The 12,912-nt window shown below is 39.1% G+C and overlaps 1 protein-coding gene across 2 annotated transcripts in view; it reads left to right on the plus strand.

The window, feature by feature from the left end:
• The first annotated feature begins 605 nt into the window (after positions 1–605).
• abcc3 (ATP-binding cassette, sub-family C (CFTR/MRP), member 3) overlaps positions 606–12,912 on the plus strand; it is a 69,404-nt gene continuing 57,097 nt past the window's right edge. For both annotated transcript variants that reach the window (XM_061708523.1, XM_061708522.1), the window contains exon 1: positions 606–885. In XM_061708523.1, the coding sequence (XP_061564507.1) occupies positions 850–885 (36 nt within the window). In that variant the 5' untranslated portion in view covers positions 606–849. The remainder of the gene's footprint in view (positions 886–12,912) is intronic.

Raw genomic sequence — 12,912 nt, forward strand, 5'->3', positions numbered from 1 at the left:
GCATATATATATTGATTATTATATATATATATATATATATATATATATATATATATATATATATATATATATATATACATATAGCTCGGGGGTCATGTTCTGGGTCTCTGGAAAGCTCCTAGAGACAACTTCTGTTGTAATAGACGCTATATAAATAAAATTGAATTTAATTGAATATTAAAAGAATTAAAAATTAAATAAATAAATAAATAAATAAATAAATAATAATACTAAGATAAATAAATAAAATTAAATAAAACATAACACAGGATTCAAACCTGAGATTTAAAATATGATTAAGTTTTGAAACTCATACTTAAAAGTACCAGAGCAGAAAAGAGTTAAAAAACAATAATTAAAGACAAACAGACATTAGTTAAAAAGAATTAAAAAAATGAGCCCCAAGCAGACACTTGATCAGGGGACCCTCTGTTATCGCAACTAAACCTGGAGGGCATGACTCTGCAAAAGGCAGTGTGTAATATTGCTGAGTCACGCTGCGTTGCTGCTGGAGGTGTGAATAAGGGAGGGGGCGGGGCTTGGGGAGACCGAGGGGGCGGGGCTTAGCGAGCCGACGCCCCCCGACGGCCTCCTGTTGAAATGCTTGCTGGCCGCCTGCCTGCATGACTTCTCCCTTTCGCTGCAGAGCAAAGAGCGGAAGGAGCCGACTGTTTCCCGACTGCAGCTCGCTCTCCGCCGTCAGTAGAGGGCAAAAGCAACAAAACAACAAAAAAAAAGCAACCCCGTCTGTGTGGCATGTGACAGCCAGCGAGCCCCTGTGACGTGAAGGAAGAGACCGGGACGCGGCTCGAGCTTGTGCCGGGGAGGAGCGACTCTCGGCGGGTTCGGATGGAGAGCCTGTGCGGAGCGGAGCTCCCCTTCTGGGTGAGTCAAGGTTGAACACAACTGTGTCTTTTTGGTTTTTCTTTACAGGCATCATGTCAGAAGTGCAGCTCACTATAAATATCCCTCTTAATAGCATTTACCTTGTTAACGAGCTCACACTTAATGCCTTGCTGAATTACACGCTTTCGGTTTACCTTACAGGGAAGAGGAAAAGCACTCCCCCCTGGATAAGTGCGCTTATCCGACATGACAGAGTCTGTAAACTTATCCTGTAGTCGGAATACAGGAGCTGGGACTATTACAGTCATAGTACGCAGTAAAGATAATGAAACATAGTAGTAGTAGAGTAGGAAATGACTAATGAATAGCTCTGTATAACAGACTGTGGCCCCACTGGGAATTGTTCTCCGTGGTGATGAATACATCCAGAGTAAACAGGGGCGAAAATCCCGTTTCATAGTTGGGGGGGACAATAAACAGTAACATTTTAGAGAATAAATCCAGTGGGGGACAAGGAATAAAAGTTTTAGCCTTCCTTTAATACAGCATTTTGACATTTTCATCTCTATCTCGCAAACAGGCAGAAGACCTTTCTTAGAGTAATACAAAACAATGGTATTAGGTGCAAGGTGGCAATAATACAACACATCTGACATAATACACTGCAAAAACCCAAAATCTTAACAAGAATATTTGTCTTATTTCTAGTTAAAATGTCTCATTTTTAGTTAAAAAAAAATCTCATTACACTTAAAACAAGACTCATCACTGGAAAAAACAACAATTTTCACCTGTTTCAAGTAGATTTTCACTTAAAATAAGTAGAAAAATCTGCCAGTGGAACAAGATTGTTTTGCTTATAAGATAAATCTTGTCGCACTGGCAGATTTTTCTACTTATTTCAAGTGAAAATTTACTTGAAACAGGTGAAAATTGTCAAATAAGTTATTTTTCTGGTGATGGCTCTTGTTTTAAGTGTAATGAGATTTTACTGTTTATTATTATTTTCGATTTCGGTTTCGGCCACAAATTTTCATTTTGGTGCATCACTACTAAATACTACTGCATTGTTCCAAAATTATTAATTCTGTCTCAAATTATTCTAGGGGGGGACAGCTTTACTAATGGGGGGGACTTGTCCCCCCTGTCCCCCCCGGGATTTTCGCCCCTGAGAGTAAACATCACTTTTCTGGGAAGAAATACTGTTTCTATAATGGAGGTGAGAGTTGAGTTCAGCTCAGATGAGACATCTTTACTGCGCTCTAACACCAGTGATATGGATCAAAAATGCTGCTGCTGCTGCTGTGAAACTAACTGGGGACACATTTAGGGCATTTCTTATCTCCAAGATGCTAATGTGCTTTCATCCTGCAGCTCCCACACACATTTTGAGCTGTCACATGTGAAAGGTGAGCCGTGGAAATACCTTTAGTCATACATCTAAATCGGCTAAACACTGGTCTTACTACTAAAGATAACTGGTATAATTTTTTAGACCGTGCCAGGTATAATATAAAACTGTCACTGGCTATAACATGCTAATGTATTGATACGACCCAGTGTAATTCCTCCTTTGAGAAAGTCAAATTTCAGAGATCAACACTATGAAAGCATTGCTGAAGTCATTACTTTCATTGAGGCTCTGCACTGTTATGTTATTATATGTTACTAACCAAGTTTTTATCTATCTATCTATCTATCTATCTATCTATCTATCTATCTATCTATCTATCTATCTATCTATCTATCTATCTATCTATCTATCTATCTATCTATCTATCTATCTATCTATCTATCTATCTATCTATCTATCTATCTATCTATCTATCTATCTATCAAACATATTGTTTGTATATTCAGACTAGGTCAAACTCCCTTTGCAATACCGGTGTCCCAAGTTGACCTCGTCTCCTGAATCATGACCTGGACCCCGTCCTCGTTCGGGGTTCATTTTGAAAGCCTTTTTTTGGCACACATAAGCTACTACAGTGTACTATTTTTCGGATTTTGCTTGTTTACTGGAGCACATGCTGAGGACGCGGTCCGACATCCATCAGGTCGGAGCCTACAACTGGAGAGGGGATTATCGTGCAGACTGTACATACCATTCTTGACGCCTTACCCGTGATTAAGCAGATCCAAGTCGTACAGTGTGAGACGTAACTGCAGAAATCACGCAGTGTTTTGGAATTTTAACATTCTTCAGATTAGCCACGGCCATACGTGTGACATAACATCATCTTTGAAGATGAATGTGTCGGTGTTAAAAGTGGGGAAACCCTTTATGACATGGTAAATAAGTGAATTGTGATGGAGAAGAGAAATACACGGGAAAGAAGTGCTGGTATGTTTCCATTGGCTACAATTTATACAACCCTAAATCAAATCAAGATCAATCAAAGCTTTATTTATAAAGCACTTTAACATGCCATAAGGCAACCAAAGTGCTATACAGGTGAATAAAAATACAACAAATTAATGAGGCTTATTGTTCCCTGGGAAATATGTTATTCTGTCTCAGAAGGTTCAAATTATTTGTTCGTATTACAGACTGTCTAGGCGCTGGACAAACCCCTGTTACATCACTTTTGAAGCCTCTTTTTCCGTGTACTCGATGGCGCCATGTTGTACATGGGTGGAACGAGCCGCCTGGGAAGTCGCCTGGCACATTCCCATCTTCCGTCAATCACATTTAGCTACTTCAGCTTAGCTGATTTGGCTTATGTTAACCAGATCATGTCCGTATGCTATATGCCATTTCCGGTGTTGATAGTGAGGCCTGGAGTGCTGGAAGAAAGTCTCTGACTCTAGGAATATTGGAAATGAGCACGTTTTATTGTGATGTATATATATTTTTTAATTCCCTGATGTCACATGCAAATTCTAAGATGACAACAACGGGATTCGATTTGCCAAATCTTGAATCCAATGTGAACATTTTGGGATGTTTATCCTGGTGGGAAAAAAAAAGTAATAGTTTACTGAAATAAGTGTTGTGACCTTGCGTGTGCTTAATCAAACAATGCATGCACCAGTCAAACTAAAGTTGCTGCAGAAAGATATTACAATGTCTGACACGTCTTTGGAAAAAGATGTCAGAATATGTTCAGGCTGATTTTTTTAAAGGTTTTTCATTCAATCATTTCTTTTGGAGAAGGGCTGCTCAGTGGCTCAAACACGACTACAGAACTCAACGTGGCTCATGAATAGTTATTGAGTGAGCAATTGTGTGTCTGTTTAAATGTGTGTGTGTGTGTGTGTGTGTGTGTGTGTGTGTGTGTGTGTGTGTGTGTGTGTGTGTGTGTGTTTTTAAGCCTTCAAGTGGCAGTTGCGATGAATGAAAGTGAGATTTTCCCTTCGCTTTAGTAAAGTGTTTTCCATGGTGACACCAGATTTTGAATCAAGTGTAAACCCTAATTTAGAGGGCGATTAATAGGGGTGTGCAAACAAGGGTACCTTTCGATTCGATTTCGATTATTGGTGCCACGATTCTTCGATTATTGTGATTTTTAATGCTTTTTTCCATACAAGATTGATTTTGTCTTCATCTGTGGCTACATTTGTAAATAAATAGCCAATCAATTAACTCAGTTCCTCTAACAACACTCATTAAGTAAATAACAAGGTTTTTTGAACATTTGACATGTATTTTTCCAAGACACAAAATAATTTATTTTATGACTATGTAAACATTTGCTCTTTGACTTACTTAACTTTGACCAGGGAAAGCTGCACTTGCATGAGAGTGCCCTCTATTGGCAGAAAACACTCAAAACGGTCAAGCCCTGGATTTAATGAGTTCATTAATTCAAGTAAACAAGATATTTACTTCCATCAAATTTATTTAGTGTAAACATATCTGCCATATTTCAAGTGAACAATAAGAAATGTGCATTCTTGAAAATGAAATGATTCAGCAGCTTATTCAGTCTGGAATCTGGATAGGATAACTTAAAAAAAAAAAAAAAAAAATTTTTTTTTTTTTTTTTTTTTTTACTGACCATAATCGATTACAAATCGTCACGTGACGCATCGCGATGCATCGACACATCGATGAATTGCACCCACCTCTAGCGATTAATATTTCTTTAGTTGTTTTTAGTTAAGTGTTGAAATGTTCCATACCCAGTATTTGCAGAGGGTTGTTATTGTTATTATTTTTTCATTAATACGTTAAACAATACATTCTTTTAAGTAAACAGCAAATAACAAACATCAGTTAAATAAAGTTATCGCTGAATTAAAGTCCACCAATGTTTAAATTAAAATAAAAAGGCATTTATATCTTGACATTTGAACAAATTTTGGGTCCAAATGTCTCCCCTCAAGCTGATCATCTTCACTCCTTTTAGGTGAATTTAAATGTGAGAGCAGTTCGAGTCGTATTTCTGACCTGGGACCCTGCGTCACGGCCCCAGATGTTCAATTACGCGGAAAAATCCAACTTTTTTTTTTGGTTCTCTTTGGGAAGTTTCTCTCTATTTTGAAACGCAAACTCCACATTTCGTGACAGCTATGGATTCATATAGCAGCTCTAGGTACGGCAACCTTGCGTAATAATATAATATAATACTCAACTGGTGCCCTTGTTTTCCACATTAGCAGTTTTTAGTGTATTTCCGATACTGGATTGGAAGAACTCGCGTGAATTGATCAGTTTTCTGAAATGTACAAATGTCCTAGGGAGTTTTTTCATGTGTTTTCACGTTAATCTTTGATGACTCATGGTCAGTTTTTACCGAGCAGAAGCTTTTCAGTTTTTTCTGTAGAAAGTTTGACACGTTATTCGTCCAAAAGACTTCTCGTTTTTTAGGAGTGGGACTCGTACAAAACCGTCCCGTCGTGCCTCTTAAGGTCGTCCATCGTGGATTTTGAGTCATCTTTATGATCCCAATGCTGCTGTTGAGGGCATCTACTTTCATCTTCACTTTTTTACAGAGCGCTTTAAGTTTCGCTTCCTGAAATTTCTACCATTTAATCAATTGAATTTTCTCCTTCAGCGAGTTCAGTTTCTCCATTTCAGTGGTTATGAAAACAAGTTCTCTGAATAACGGATCCACCCATGCTTTAAGGGTTGGAGGTGCTTTCTTTCGTGGTGCTTCAGAAACAAATCTTCAAGCTGACTACAGATCAGTGTTCATCTGAAGCCCCTTAATTCATAACGTAGAATTACATGTGTGTCATTATTTTAATTTGCAACATGGCTGCCGGAGTCAGAGCCTTTATCAAGCCTTGCCTTTTGACAAAACTTTAGCTTTAATGGGCTTTTTGGTGATCAAAACAACTAAATTCTGACTACAGGTACTCTTTTCTATATGGCTGTGCGCTGTGGCTCAGCAGAAGCAGACAGGATGGCTTCCAGTGAACACGTTGAGCCTATTTATCAGCTACGTTTTATACCAACAATTGAAAGTGTCAGCAGCAGCTTGGATTACAGTTAACAGGAAGAAGGCTTAAGGAGATGTTGCATAAGTCTGGAGTAGTTTACATCTCATCAGTGGTTATTGAAGACGAGATGCGGTTATGCTGAACAGAAACTGCAAAGAGGAAGATGTTGTAATTGAAGAACTCATGATTACAAGAACATTTGGTGGGAAAGTTGAGATCCGTGGACCAGCCGATGTACATTTGTGAAGATGCGCTGTCCTTGTGATCATAAACGTGTCGCTGGGAGTCTTTTCACTCCTTGAAAGAGCATTTCAACAGCAGGCTTTAATTGTTCTGGTGAATAGGTGAATATATAAACAAAGCGCAAATATGTGTTTCCTGTCTGTAATAGGAATGTTACTGCAGCTGGAAAAACTGACTCTTTTCTCAGTGGACATCAGTCCACACTCGCAAGGTCTCTGTGAGACCAGTTTTAATGAAAATTCAAATTTGACCACGGTTTTGCATAAATGAGAGACTCCTCGTGCAAATCTGTATCAAATCTAATACAATATAAGTAAATATAAGTATTTTCACAGTGTTATGTAACATTCTATAAAAGACCTGGGTCACTAATAGCACTATCACGCCACACATTTACATGAAAATCTCTCATATGTGCTTCCTGAGCTGAAAGACTGCTAACGCAGCATAAAACCAGGAATTGAGAGTTGTGAAATGGGGAAAAGGGCCACCGCGTTTTTCATTCACATGTTGCTAAAAATGTGACTCTGCTGTATCTAAACCGCTGACGTTGGAGCAGAAGTACGCAAGCTAGCAGCGATGTCTGAGTCAGAAGGTCGTGTCCAGCCATTTTTGTCTTGTTTTTTCTAGGGTACTTCCACATTAACCCGTCATACCTCCCAAACAGTTTGTATTTACTGAAGAAACCTATCATGATAATTAAGTAGGATGTAACGGCGCTCCCTTAAATGAGATGAAGTTGTATTGAGTGTTTTCGGATTGGTTGAAATATAAAAATATTCCCAAAATTAAGATAAAAAAAGATTTTAAGACTGTGCATGTGATGTATATACTAAAACAAACAAACAAAAACAGTCAGTACCAGGTGATATCAGTCACCAATATTGTCCAAGTATCATGCAATCCTGATCACTAGGTGATACCTCTCTACCCATAATGCATAGCAGGAAGCTGTTCTTTCTCTTGAACGTTCATGACCACTTCATGGTGGACTCTGACCAATCAAATCGATCTCCACCTTGGGTGTAAACTACAAGTTTTATCGCGATATGATATATAGCAGCAGTTGATTTGTCTTTGTTTTGAAACTTGGTTGTAACTTTGTTATTGATCATTCATCGAAGATTGATGGATTGTTACAGCCCTGATCCCTTGTAGGGTTTGCAAGTCTCAACTTTACTTGGGCTTGAAATACAACAGCTCTCACATGTCTTTTTGTGAGCTTGCAATGATAAATAACGTACCAATTCAGTGTTAAAACACTTCAGATGAGTCTGAAAAAGTGGAAAAATATGCAATGTGCACTTTAAAGAATAAATTACAGCAAATTTCTCGTTAGCGCTGTAGTTCTTACGTGCTATCGGTGTGTCACAGCACCGGGGTCTTATTTATTTCCACTTGTGTATTTTGTTACTTTTTAAAGACTAGATTTATTACATAATTATGTAAAAAAGAAACAAAAACACATTTATGTCATAAGCAACTACAGCTGCATGTCTTTTAGTCTGTTAAGGAGTTCTGCACAGATCCGTGAGCAGCGTTGCTCATGTTTTCCATGTTGGCGTGTAGGTGAACATAGCCGGCAGCACTTCCTGTCCCCCTGCAGTCTTTATTGTCGTCAGAATCCCGTTGGGGGCAGACGGCCCTCCAGCGTAACGGAGAACAGTTGGAGAGCATGCAGCACTTTCCTTTTTTTCAAACCATCGCAAAGACAATTAAGCCTAAACCTGGAAGCCCCGCACCACCAGCGTGACTTCAGAAGTGTTGTAACTGCTTCACCAGCAGCGCACATTCAGCGGTGCGAAGCTGCAGACCGACTTTTCCAACCAATTCTTTTCCTTCTGAAAAACTTTAGGGGAGCTGGCATAAAACGTCCTTCAGTGTCCCTTCTGGACTCCGTAATTGATGGATAAATTATTTAGTGTAGCCAAAGCATTTTTAGCATTAAGTGTATTTTTAATGTCTCTAACGCATCTGTGCCACTTCCACCGAACTGCACGGACGTCAATTCTGAGTCAGATATCCACTTCAACTTAATTTATCTAGGGATTAAAGGAAACCCACAAACCTGTAAGCATGCGTGGGTGCTCCTGTTTATTGTTGTTTGTTGAGTCTTTACTGTGATTGAATAGTTGTCTCCTGACCCTAAAAAGCTGTTGTGTTTGTGGATGTGCTGCAGCTGATGATGCAGTGACCAAGAAAACTGCAGTTGGTTTATCAGTAATGGTTTAAGTCGTCCTCAGGTTTAACTACTTGCTTGAAATCTTTTCACTACCAAGACTGCACCATTGCTCGTCTCCTTGACATGAATGACAAAGAAGACAGATTTGGCTTTTACAGCACGATGGCTTTTAGTGTTATCCAAGAGGGCAAGCAGCAACGTCAGAATAAATTGCAGATTAAAGCTTCTAACGAGACACAAAAATGTCATTTCACCAAAGTAATCGTGGCTTGGGTCCCTGCAGACCATCTGAGGTAACGTCAACTTTGTTCCTTTACAAAAAGTGTATGGAAAGGACTTTTTTTGCAGGGTTGTAAGTCTGTACAAGTGGATTACTTAGAGTTCATGGCTTCTGCTTCTTTGAACTGGATTGGCTCTTATATATTTATGACACAATCGCAGAGCGTTAGAAACAGAATGGAAGCAATGGCGGTGTCTTAATTCTAACCATAATTCTGCAAATTAGTGAAAATCAAGTTTCATTTTTGAACATCGCCATAAACTATTAATTGAATTTATCAATAAAATCAATGTCTCGCCCAACCCTAAAAAAATACTACAAAAAAATCCACCAGGAATTTATATTTGCACATTTCGAATAGCTTATTTTCGTTGGCCAGCTCAGATTATGTTGAATTTGCAATAGAACCAAATAAGTGATCTATTATATTGATTACCGTAAATAAGACCCTGACTAGATTTTACAAGGTAAAAAACGCCCGGCCTAATCTCAGGTTTATGTTCTTACATGGCATTGGCCCCCTGTCCCCCGGGGGGCAAATGTGATTGCACAATGTTTGCAATCAGTGCAATTTGGGGGAAAAAAAAATGTATTAGCTTCAGCATAACGCTCCTAAATCCCAAATTTATCTGCCAGAGTCGCTCCGCAGGCGATGTTGACACCAGAATAAAATAGATGGCATTAAAATGCATCAAGCAGCACTGCTTTTGATTATTTTGCATTTAGACAATTCATCAACAGCTTTTTAGCTTCAACTGACGCTCATGTTAGATTTATTTCAGTATCATCTTTCTCTTTCTGGACAGACTCAGTTTTTCCAGTGTTTCCTAACAAAGCAGTTTGCATGAATCTGTTCAAATTAAGTTTCGTCTGTTGATCCACCAAATTGATATTGACCGGGCGCCAGATTTCTGGTACTAATCCTGTCTCAGCTCAGTTTTCCCTGTAATGGCTCTTATGGGGTCGGCGTTCATCATGCCTCGACATGACATCCACAGTTACACGTTCGCTGTAGACGTTCTGGGCTTAAACCAAAATACTCCGCTCCGACATGAGTAGACATGTTGATGCAAAAGGAAGCAAAGAACCAGATGAGATTCATCTTTATATGATCACTGATACAGTTTACTGGGGGGTCCATACTGACGTTCAGATGTGAGTCACACTATTTTCACTGAACTGTTTGTATTTCTGTTTTTCATTCGAGTCCTCAAATGCAGCACTTTAAAAGCATGAGTTTGGAAAAATTAAAACTTTTTAAACTTAAACGAAAACGTATTTGCCCCGGTAGTCACTGGTACCGGTACCCAACAACTCAGTACAGTACAACTCAGTAGTTGGCATTTACAAGGGCTGTCAAAAACATTTTTAAACAATTAATCCAGCGCCAATTCTTTTGATGAGTCAATTAAATAAGATGCTAAAGGAGTGCACCGCTTTGATAAAGCCACTACGCGGCTCCGACTGGCCAGTCCAGTCTTGTCAGGTGACGGTATAGCGCTATGTTTTTAGTTAAAAATTGATAACAGTCACTTTTCATTTCTAAAATAAAACAAGTAAACGTCAAGCAGCTTCATGTTCATGCAGTTTTTTTTTTATCTTGTCGTAAATTAATTAGTATAAATTAATAAAATGCTTTATTTTTAAAATGTGAGCATTTTTCCATGTCGTACAGTACCTTTAACCTTTGCTCCAAATTATAGAGGAAAGTATCCACAATTGTATCGAAATGATTGCTACTGATAAGCAGTATCAGTATCAATAAAATCCTAACAATACTCATCCATCATCAGGACATCTTGTCCTAACCAGGTCTTATAACTAAGTAATACATCCTCAAACAGCTTGTTACATATTACAATATGTCATTATTTATTTAGGAAAAACTATCCACACACGGAAGAGAACAGATAATGTATAAACAAAGTTTCCAGAGTCAGTTTAAGGCTCACGTCGACATGTTGCACCATGTTTACTCAGTTTGGAAAGTGAGTCAAAGCTGCTCTTTAACGCCTTCCTCCTGAGTCAAACTGACACCAGACAGATGAAGAGTTTAAGAGCCAATTTTAGTTGCTGCAGAGAGATTCAACCAGCTGCTTTGAATCTTCCAGCTAAATGAACTCTTTTTCTGAAAAACTTTATCCCTCCTTGAACCGCCACCTTACTGTGGTGGAGGGGTTTGTGTTGCCCAAGTGATCCTAGGAGCTATGTTGTCGGGGGCATTACGCCCCTGGAAGGGTCCCCCATGGCAAACAGGTCCTAGGTGACGGGCCAGACTAAGAGCGGTTCATAAGCCAATCATGGAGGAGAAAAACCACGCCCGGATCGGCGTCACCCGGGCCCCGCCCTGGAGCCAGGCCTGGGGTTGGGGCTCGTAGGTGGCCGGGTCTTTGCCCGTAGGACCCGGCCGGGCTCAGCCCAAAACGGCGACGTGGGCCCGCCTTCCTGTAGGCCCACCACCTGCAGGAGGGACCGTGAGAGGCCGGTGCCATGTGGACTGGGTAGCAGTCGTGGCGGGGTGCCTCGACGACCCAAGTGGTTTCATTATTCATGCAGCACCAACGTAAATTAATGGTGTTAATGTTGCAACTAATGATTATTTTCAGTTACTACAAATTGTCAATCTCTCAGTCAGATATTATGCAATGAGGTTTTTCTTTTAGTCTAAAACGCTTGGAAGTCAAGTTGAAACATGTCGCACTGCTGTAGTCATAGTTTGATGTTTTTTCAGTATTGCTACCACAAGTTAATGTAATAGATTTATCTTGGAGGTGTGACGCATCACAGTTATGATAATTGCTTAATATCCCAGAGAGTGATGCACACGCAGCTTTCACTTTCTTCATCCATCATAGGGCTGGGCGATATATCGAGATTTTAATATATATCGATATATTTTCAAACGCGATATGGTACGAGACAATATCGTTTATATCGATTAAATTTTTTTTTTTTTTTTTTTTTTGATTTTGATATAGCTTATTTGGTGACAAATTGACTTGAATGTTTTATTTGAGATTTGCACAAATGTTTTGTTATTTGCAAAACTGTCAACCTCAGTGGAAAAGTCTGCCTGTTACTGTCTACATTGTATTAATTGCACAGTGTATTTTAATTTAATTGTTATGCATTTGTTTTATACATTTTGATATTGTGCAGACCTCTGTTAATAAAGGAACCTGTGTGACATTTGGCACGAGGCTTTGTATTAAAACTGACTGTTTTTTTAAGGGTTTGCCTCAGAAAAAAAAATGAAGCTAACAGAGATGCTATGCTATAATGCTTTGGGGGAAACCCCAATTATCGCACAGAAAAAATATCGAGATATATATCGAGTATCGCCATTCAGCTAGAAAATATCGAGATATGACTTTTGGTCCATATCGCCCAGCCCTAATCCATCAGTGTGTTTTTTCTTACGACAAATCCCCACCTCTTTCCTTTCTCTCTGTATTTAAAAGCATCAAGGTGAGCTGCAGACTCGCTTATAACTTCTCCTTATTTGCTGTTTGGATTTTTTAGCTTTTTTAAACGATGTAGCACAAGATGGACAAACTGTGACCAGACTCCTTTGCAGTGTTGCCGGGCTCATCAAGCGATAACACGTGAAGCAGTTGATACAATAATACAATACAATGAATAATAATCAAAGGACTTTTTGACATTCTGCATCTGTTTATTTTATGAGATGTGATTGTACCATAGCAATGTAGGAAAGTCGCAAAGCTTCACTTGTGTCATAAGATAAAAGGAACAAACATTCACTTTTTGTTTTTGTCATAAAAACAAGGTGGAGGTGTATCGAAGTGAAATAAAGCTGCAGAGCCTGTGAAAGTGCAGGAGACACAGGAAGAAAGCCCTCTTTTTAAAATCTTTCTGTCTGTTCTTTTCTTTTGAATCAAACGTGGAGCTGACAGTAGCCAGTCCTGTTACTGGTAGGATGTGTGTCGCCAGTATGCTGAGTAATCAGAGA

This window comes from Cololabis saira, chromosome 19 (assembly GCF_033807715.1).
Source record: "Cololabis saira isolate AMF1-May2022 chromosome 19, fColSai1.1, whole genome shotgun sequence".
NCBI lineage: Eukaryota > Metazoa > Chordata > Actinopteri > Beloniformes > Belonidae > Cololabis > Cololabis saira.